This window comes from Dendrobates tinctorius, unplaced genomic scaffold (genome assembly GCF_039654945.1).
Source record: "Dendrobates tinctorius isolate UK_male_01 unplaced genomic scaffold, ASM3965494v1 ptg000014l, whole genome shotgun sequence".
Classification (NCBI taxonomy): Eukaryota; Metazoa; Chordata; class Amphibia; order Anura; family Dendrobatidae; genus Dendrobates; species Dendrobates tinctorius.
In genome coordinates, this window is record NW_027361682.1 from 11,817,511 (window position 1) to 11,827,479 (window position 9,969).

Consider the following 9,969-nt stretch of genomic DNA (forward strand, 5'->3'; position numbering starts at 1 on the left):
ACCATGGCTATGGAATGCAGATTGCCCTTGGATAAATTGATTGCGTTGAGGGAGGAGGTCTCAAAGGCCCAAGGATCTCAAAAAATTATGCTACAAAATTTGCAATCGTTGCTGGGCAAGCTGAATTTTGCATGTAGAATAATGCCGATGGGTCGCTCATTTTGCAGACGTTTGTCAATGGCGACAGCGGGGGTGAGATCCCCAGTCCATTTTGTCAGACTCAAAAAAGATTTAAAAAATGATCTGAAGGTATGGTCCCGTTTTCTCGAGGAGTACAATGGCAGATCTATTTGGATTCAACCGGTGACTGATTCGGAAGTGCTCGGTTTTCTCACTGACAGCGATTCAAGGCGGGGTTTCAGTTTGTACTTTCGCGGAAAATGGATGGTGGCTCGTTGGCCTAAGGCGTGGATTGAACTTGGTTTCTTGACGAACCGGATTTTGGTGCACCTATTCCCAATTGTAACGGCTTTGGCTTTGTGGGGAGAGGAAGTTAGGAATTCGAAGATTCGTTTTTCATGTGAGCAACCGGGAGTGGCAGCGGCGATAAATGCTTTATCTGCCGATTCACGGGCGGTGGTAAAAGTGTTGCAGCATTTGGTTTTTGTGGGTTTATCGTGTAACCTATGGATTGTATCCGAGGTCAAGGCAAGTCCACGTAACCCTATCATTGATGCTCTTTCTCTTTCACAGTGGGATCGATTTCAGGAGCTGGCGCCACATGCGGAACCGGTGAGCCGGGAATGCCCAATGGACCTATGGAACCTTCCTTGCGGGCAGTGAGGGATTTGCTTTCTAGATCATTGTCAGACAGGTCATGGAAGCAATACGGAAAGGCATGGAGCATGTGGGACAGTTGGGTTTTTCAATTGGGGACTTTATGGATGACGAGAGTAAACTAGTTTTGCTATTGGGTCATTGTTGGGATGCGGGCTGGTCGGCGTCTACGGTAAATAAGTTTATGGCTGGCTTAGGCTAGTTTCACACTTGCTTTTTTTTGCAGCGCGTTTTTCCCGCAAAAAAACGCATTAAAAAAACGCATACAAATGCATACAAACGCTGCGTTTTTTTCCAGCATTTTAATGCGCATGCAGGAAAAAAACGCAGCGTTTTTGCGCGTTTGTATGCGTTTTTTGTGCGTTTGCGTTTTTTTACAGATTTTGGAAAAACCCCACAAAAAAGAAAAAACAACCATTCAACAACACACAAGACCAATGGGACTTCATTGTGGGTGTGGTATGTTAATATATATAGACCCTGTCTACAGTATTCTTCACATTTGCTTGATTCTTCTCGTGACCATGGATCTGCGCTGGAAGAGTTTTCACTTCAACTTGGATTTGGACATCGTGATGGCTCAGGCGTATGCAGTTGCTTGCCATGAACAAAGGAAGAGAGAGAGGCAGCGAAGACGGCGGCGTATGTGGATACATCCGATTGTTGAACTCCGGGAGAGCCGTGGGGCATACCACACCCTCTACAGCGAGCTACAGGCAAACCCGGAGAAATTTACAGATTATATCCGGATGTCCCACGAAAGTTTCTTGGATTTGCTTGCTCGTGTCCAACAATCCATCCGGAGACAGGACACACAGCTCCGTCGTGCGATTCCTCCTGAGGAACGGCTACTGGTGACATTACGGTATGTTTTAAAAACCAAGGGGTGCGGTCTGATGGTTTTTTTTTAAATTTAGTATTCAAAACCTTGGGTAATTAGTTTTCGTGAATGTACTAATATTTTATTTTATAGTTTTTTAAAATAATATACATAAATATTAATTTTACTTCTTTGTCTGTTCACAGATTCCTGGCGACTGGAGAAACCCTATCTTCACTACACTTCCAGTACCGTATTGGAATCTCTACCTTGTCTGGAATTGTTGCTGACACCTGCCGGGCTCTCTGGAATGTTCTTTGCCCAGAATTTATGCCCCTGCCCACCGCTGAAAAGTGGATGGAAATTGCTGACAAATTCTGGACAGTATGCAATTTTCCCAACTGTTTGGGAGCTGTTGATGGTAAACACATATGGATCATCAAACCCCAAAGAACGGGATCTGAGTACTATAATTACAAAAAGTACTTTTCAATAGTACTCATTGCGATTGCGGATGCCGGATGTATGTTTGTAGCAGTGGACATTGGAGCATTTGGCCGTGGTAATGACTCACAGGCTTTTAAAAACTCAGACATGGGCCGGAGGTTGTATGGCAACCAATTTAATTTCCCTATGCCACGGCCTCTTCCTCACACCGAAGCTCCGCCACTGCCCTTTGTAATGGTTGGCGATGAGGCTTTTCAAATGTGCGGAAACTTACTGAAACCCTACTCCAGCCGGGACTTGGACCACACCAAAAAAATATTTAATTACAGGCTGACCAGGGCCAGAAGAACTGTCGAGTGTGCTTTTGGGATTCTTGTTTCCAGATGGCGAATTCTGGGCACGGCCATTAATCTTAAACTTGAAACAGTCGAGGTGGTGAAGGCCTGTGTGGTTCTACATAACTTTGTGATGGCTAAAGAGCACCCGACCTTTGAACTGGACGATGATGCTCCTAACCCATTGCCTGAATTCACTCAGCACACTCTCAGGTCATCCGTTGAAGTTGGCCAAATGAGGGACCAATTTGCGGCCTACTTTATTTCTGATGTAGGACGGGTGCACTGGCAAGATGAAATGGTGTAATGTTTTTGTTTGTTTATGGTAATAAAAAACCTTATTTGATACCATTACTGAGTGCACTATATTTTTTAAACTCCAATTTAATAAAAAACTTCCCATGTATAACTGAATTTTTTGATGTTCACACACCTGGGCAGGTAAATACACATATGAGTTAAAATGCAGCATTGCTAGTCTGCGTGAAATATATTGGAACGAGCAAAGCTGCAGGCCATGAATCAGGAAACCATTTTTTTTCAAGAGAAAGTTGTGCAACTAGTTGAAAACAAAGTATGTGATTTTCTCAAAACACAACCCTCAAAACCCAACCCCAATGAAAGTCCATGGGGAATACAAGTCAGCATTGAGTGGATGAATGTAATCTGCTCCATTCCAACTTACAAGTTATTACACTAGGCCTTGGAATGACTATACTAGTCCGTGGTATTTCAAATATGAGTATAGTAGGCCTTGGGCCTACTAGTATAGTCATATGTGAAATACCACGGCCTAGTATAGTCATAACAAGGCCTACTCGATTTTTACCAACTAGGATCTTGTTTCACAAAAAACAAACGGGTGAAACTTGACAAGTTTCAACAGTTTGTTTTTCATGAAACCAGATTCTAGTTGGTAAAACTAGAGTTATTACACTAGGCCTTGGAATGACTACACTAGGCCGTGGTATTTCAAATATGAGTATAGTAGGCTTGGGGCTAGTAGTATAGTAATATGTGAAATGACACGGCCTAGTATAGTCATACCAAGGCCTACTGTAATAACTCGATTTTTAACAATCTTGTTTCACAAAAAACAAACTGGTGAAACTAGAAAGATAATTATTTTTAAGACAAGTTTCAACAGTTTGTTTTTCATGAAACCAGATTCTAGTTGGTAAAACTAGAGTTATTACACTAGGCCTTGGAATGACTATACTAGGCCGTGGTATTTCAAATATGAGTATAGTAGGCCTTGGGGCTAGTAGTATAGTAATATGTGAAATACCACGGCCTAGTATAGTCATACCAAGGCCTACTGTAATAACTCGATTTTTAACAACTAGCATCTTGTTTCACAAAAAACAAACTGGTGAAACTAGAAAGAAACTTATTTTTTAGACAAGTTTCAACAGTTTGTTTTTCATGAAACCAGATTCTAGTTGGTAAAACTAGAGTTATTACACTAGGCCTTGGAATGACTATACTAGTCCATGTTATTTCACATATGACTATACTAGGCCTTGGGTTGGTTTTTAACATGTATTTACCCATCAGTGTGTGTGAGCGGCGCAAACAACATTAATGAAACTTAGTAATGGTGAACCACAAATGTAAATTTATTTTTTATCACAAAAATAAACCTAAAAATTATTTTTTACGGCGTTTGGGGGCAGATGGTTTCAATTTGGGGGTGTGCAGGGAATATGCAACACTTGCAGTTGAAGACGGTGTTTGAGGGGAAGGGGCAACAAAACTTGTGGGGGAAGGTAGTCCAGTTAAGGGAATTAAACTAGGAACACTTGTAGGAGAGGAAATCTGTTCAGGTACATTAGTTGTAATGGCATGTCGCCGTAGGCTTGTGTGCCTGGACCGACTTTGGCCCAATGCCCGCCTTGATTGATTTCGCCTTGAACTAGGGGCAAATATGGAATGTAGGTCCCCCGTCTGCTGGTATGGCTGCTGCTGCTGAGGTGGCGGCTGCTGCTGCTGAGGTGGCGGCTGCTGCTGAGGTGGCGGCTGCTGCTGAGGTGGCTGCTGCTGCTGAGGTGGCGGCTGCTGCTGAGGTGGCTGCTGCTGAGGTGGTTGCTGCTGCTGCTGAGGTGGCGGCTGCTGCTGAGGTGGCTGCTGCTGAGGTGGCTGCTGCTGCTGAGGTGGCTGCTGCTGCTCTTCGTTGTCAGTGCTCGTCCTTGCAGGAGGACTGGTGGCGGCAGTGATGGTCCAGGTTTGCAGAGTGGTGGTGGCAGGGCTACTACATGTTGTTGTAGCAGCAGGGCTGTTCCATGTTTGCCTAGTGGTGGCTGAGCTCCACGCATGCATGGGATTGGCGGTGGTGCTCCAGACAGGAGCAGCGCTTGCCATGGTGGTGTCGGTGAAGTGACCAGCTGCACTCAGACTTGTGGTGGTGTAACGGTGGGTGTCCTGGCTTTGAATAGAGGTGTCCGTGCAGTGGTATGCAGCACAAGTAGGTAGTGAGGTGAAGCGAGTCAATGGTGGCACAGGTGGAAAGGACACCACTGACTGCTGACCGTACCGATTATGCTGCATAGCCTGCAAGAAAGCATTGTTGCAGGCCTGCAGCACATTCAGCTGTTGATCAGGACTAAGGTGTTCCGCCATGCCCTTTTCAATCTTACTAAAAAAATGGTGTGCTGGTCTGTTGAGGTCAGCCTCCAGACGGTCAAGGCGCTGTTCTACAGAATTGAAGCGGTGTTCAAAGTGGTTAAAACCACGTTCCATGAGTGCAAAACCGCTTTCAACTCTGTCGGACAGTGACTTGAGGCTGGAATTAAATGTCTCGCTCAAATGCATAAACTCGGGCAAGACATTCCTGTCCAAGGCCCTCTGCCGCTGGCGGGTAGTGCCCGCATAACCAGTGGCAGAGACCTGGGACAGGGGAACACCTGATGGCCCAGCTTCCTGGTCACCAGCTGTGTGTGTGGTTGACCTGCAAGGTGCTTCCTGGCTGTCGGATGGCTGGGACGGGTCAGAGGACGTCCGAGGAAGGACCGCTCCAGGGCCAGGTTGCAGGGTGCTGCTCCAGGTGCTGTGGAAGAAAGGAAAATCATTACTACCATGCCTTTACAAGAAGCATCAGCTGTGGATTAGAAAAACACAGATTAATAAAAATAAAAACCCAAAATGTATAATACTTACGATCTTGTGGCAAGGACCGGTCTTAGGAACTGCAACGCGTGATAGTGACGGTATCTAGTTCTGGTCCTTGACGCAGATCCACTGCGAACCTGGCCCTCAGCACGAACATCACTGTTGAAGCGGTCCTTGATCGAACGCCAACGTGTTCGGACTTTGTCCACTGTTGATAAAAAAAAACAGTGCCGTCAAGGACAACAGTCACTGCGGCACAATGTAGCAATACAATACTCAAAGCAGTCACTGTAGACCCCGATGACACTGTTGGGTTTCCTGCTAGAATACACCTAGCACGAAACCCAACAGTGCCGTCAAGGACAACAGTCACTGCGGCACAATGTAGCAATACAATACTCAAAGCAGTCACTGCAGACCCCGATGACACTGTTGGGTTTCCTGCTAGAATACACCTAGCACGAAACCCAACAGTGCCGTCAAGGACAACAGTCACTGCGGCACAATGTAGCAATACAATACTCAAAGCAGTCACTGTAGACCCCGATGACACTGTTGGGTTTCCTGCTAGAATACGCCTAGCACGAAACCCAACAGTGCCGTCAAGGACAACAGTCACTGCGGCACAATGTAGCAATACAATACTCAAAGCAGTCACTGTAGACCCCGATGACACTGTTGGGTTTCCTGCTAGAATACGCCTAGCACGAAACCCAACAGTGCCGTCAAGGACAACAGTCACTGCGGCACAATGTAGCAATACAATACTCAAAGCAGTCACTGTAGACCCCGATGACACTGTTGGGTTTCCTGCTAGAATACGCCTAGCACGAAACCCAACAGAGCCGTCAAGGACAACAGTCACTGCGGCACAATGTAGCAATACAATACTCAAAGCAGTCACTGTAGACCCCGATGACACTGTTGGGTTTCCTGCTAGAATACACCTAGCACGAAACCCAACAGTGCCGTCAAGGACAACAGTCACTGCGGCACAATGTAGCAATACAATACTCAAAGCAGTCACTGTAGACCCCGATGACACTGTTGGGTTTCCTGCTAGAATACACCTAGCACGAAACCCAACAGTGCCGTCAAGGACAACAGTCACTGCGGCACAATGTAGCAATACAATACTCAAAGCAGTCACTGTAGACCCCGATGACACTGTTGGGTTTCCTGCTAGAATACGCCTAGCACGAAACCCAACAGTGCCGTCAAGGACAACAGTCACTGCGGCACAATACAGAGCAGGGAAATACTCACTAAACGCCTTTTTGGAGGATGCTGTGGCGCTGTCCCAGCCATCCATCAACGCTGCGGCCACCTCATTCCATAGCCGCCGGGTCACCACATTGTCCTTGTACAGCCGGTCACGGCTGTCACACAACGGCGAACGCTCCTGGACCAGGCTGATGAGCTGCTCATTATCCAGGTAGACGTCTTCATCCCGTTGTGGAACCTAGACAAAACACATTCATTAGAATAATCAAATTTAAATTGAATAAAAAGTTACAAAAAAAGAAACAAAAAAAAGAGTAAAAATAGCAGATAAAAAATAAAGAACATTACAAATCATTTGATACTTACATTCCGTATCACCACCGGGACTTGGCTTCGCTGCTCCTGCTCTTCGCCCTCACTAGTCCCGTCCGCAGATGATGATGACGATGTCTTAAGAAAGTTGAAAAAAACGTAAGAGATTTGGAGAAGCAGCAGATATACTTACCAGATGCACGAAAATAATCACCTCACGGTCTGCTTGCGCCAATTCCTGCCGCGATGGGGAATACTCGGATTCTGAAGACATACTGCATGTAAAAATAATAAAAATCATTAGTACATACATAATTTAAAAGGACAGGCATATAATGTAATATACTCACATTCTTCGCTGATATAATGGGTTCTTGGTTGACTGTCTGCTCTTCAATCTGTCAGTGTAGTAGTGGCAGAGTTTTGGCAGGCACCTCCTTTATATAGACTTTTTTTTTTTGACTTTAGAAGATTCTAACTAGGATAAAAAGTGGACACCACCCAAAAAACGCAGCGCTAAAAAAACGCATACCTGCGCATGCCAGTGCGCACGTATGCGCATCCATAGGCTATAATGGCCATTTTTAGCGCAAAACGTGCGCATGCGATTTTTTTCCAGGGCCAAAAAATGCAACATGCTGCGTCTGGAAAATACCAACGCACACCCCAAAAAAACGCAGCGCATGAAAATCGCATACATGCGCTTACAAGCGCGCAGGTATGCGCACCCATGTTAAATATAGGGGAAAAATCGCATGCGCACGTATGCGTTTTTTTCCAGCGCTAAAAAACGCAAATGTGAAACCAGCCTTACCTTTTGTTTTTAAGTCAAAGGGCCTAAAGAATTTGACTAAATCTTTTTTGGTGATTCAGGTGTTAAGGGGCTGGAGGAAGGGTTGGAGATCGGCGGACACTAGGAGACCAGTTTCGTACGAGATTCTGCTGAGTATTGGTCAACATTTGACACAAGTGTCTTATTCGAGTTGGGAAGTTGACTTGTTTAAGGCGGCTTTTGCCCTAGCCTTTTTCGGGGCCTTTCGCCTGGGGGAACTGGTAAGTCCGTCCAGGCGCAAGAAGGGGGGAGTGCTGAGGGAAGAAGTGGATGTGTTCAAGGATAGAGTGGTGGTATTCTTACGTTCTTCAAAAACAGATGTTACGGGGAAGGGTTGCAATGTGGTTTTGTTCGCTGTCCCTGGTTCACCTTTGTGTCCAGTGGCTTGCGTGAGGAACTTTATGGGTAGGGGAGGAATTCCTCAGGATCCGCTGTTGGTACATGCTGATGGTTCGTTGTTGTCTCGGTTTCAGTTCGTGGCGATATTTCGTCGCTGTTTGGAGTTGGAAGGTTTATCGGCAATGGATTATAGTGGTCATTCTTTTCGCATCGGGGCAGCCACGGAGGCAGCTAAGCTGGGCCTCGGTGACGAAGTGGTTAAAAGGATCGGACGGTGGGAGTCGGCTAGATTTCGATCTTATGTTCGCCCAAATTTGGTTTAATGTGAGCGGTTGTCATTATGTTAGTTTAAGGTTTAAATTTGTTGGTGTCTTTTATGCTTTATTGCAGGGCTCGGTCAACCTCTCGCTTGGATAATGGGCCATTCGTATGTGTTCTGGGCAGCTATTCGAGCTGCAGTTCGGCCGGATGGGCGTCAATTAGACTTCCCTCATGAGACGGTGGTTCTGCGTTGGATCGGAAAGAGGGGGATGATGTGGAGGCAGTTTCTTCCGGAATTTCATCGTTTTGCCCATTTGGACCATGCTCCTAATGTTGTTGTCATTCATTTAGGTGGTAATGACCTGGGTTCGAGGCCGTGTAGGGAGTTGATTAAGGACATAAAATTTGACATGTTGAGGCTCTGGGCCGAATTTCCGAAGGTGGTGGTTATTTGGTCCGACATTGTGTTTCGTAAAGTTTGGAGGGGTAAATAGAGCAAGGATAAAGGTGAACAAGGCCATATCTCATTTCATGGCAAGGAACGGGGCTGTGGTGGTTCGTCACTCAGCTCTCGAATCGGGTGAAGGTGGTTTCTGGAGATCAGATGGGGTGCATCTGAATGCAGTGGTGACTGACTTGTGGTGCCTTAACATTCAGGAGGGCATCGAAATCGATTTGAAGGTGTGGGGGGACATAAATGTTTAAGGGGTCAGAACATTTATGTCGGTGGCGTGGGGGGATGTCCTCGAAGTCGGTGGTAAATGGATGAATGGTAAATTGGTGGTGGTGGGGATCTTAACAGGTCCTGGACTCCCTGTGGGGGAATTTATGTGGACGGGGTGAAGTAATCCCGTGGAATGGATGGATAAACAGGGGACCCGTCACGGGTTCGGTTTGGCAGGCTTGACTATGGTATGCCTCCGAGCTGGTGTTGAACGGCTGGGGGTAAGACTCAACCTGGGGCCAAGGTGGAACTTTATGGGAACTGGTGGCTTTAAGACTTTGGGGCTTCGAGGACCACCTCCTATGGCAAAAATTTGTTTGGCTTGGAAATGTTAAAATAAATGTTTGTAATACTTGTTAATAAAGGCTGCTGTGGCCATTAAATCCATTACGTGACTGGTCTATTTAATGGGGATTGTGTTCTGAAATAATTGGTGGGGGGTATTTGTCCATGGGTATTGGTAGGTGTCCGAGCTCACATGAATCACGATTACCCTCATGTCAAGAGACGCCAAACGGGTCCCCTAGCCTCACTGGGAGGCTGACATGACAGGGTATAGTGGGAATAATCAAGCGTACAGGATCTGAGCTAGCGAGAGGGTTAATCTTGTTTGGGAGGCGCGTCTGAGGAGTTGGGAGTTTTTTTGCTTTAGCCTTTGTGGTTGGAATGAGGTGGGTTTAAATTGAAAAAAGGGGATGGACTTAAGAAAAGGGGGGTGGAAGATCAGTATATAGGATATCACCATTTTAGTTTGGGAGCCATTTTAGGTACCCTCGGCAGAGAGGAAGAA

General features: G+C 46.1%; 1 protein-coding gene across 1 annotated transcript; it reads right to left on the reverse strand.

Annotated features, from left to right (window-relative positions):
• Window positions 1–4,008: 4,008 nt before the first annotated feature.
• On the reverse strand, window positions 4,009–5,712 carry LOC141070352 (uncharacterized). Its single transcript, XM_073559487.1, has 2 exons — window positions 5,536–5,712; window positions 4,009–5,425 (listed from the first exon to the last, which is right to left on the reverse strand). The coding sequence occupies exon 2, from the start codon at window positions 5,188–5,190 to the stop codon at window positions 4,030–4,032; it is 1,161 nt and encodes a 386-aa protein (XP_073415588.1). The 5' UTR covers window positions 5,191–5,425; window positions 5,536–5,712; the 3' UTR covers window positions 4,009–4,029.
• Between the last annotated feature and the right edge of the window lie 4,257 nt (window positions 5,713–9,969).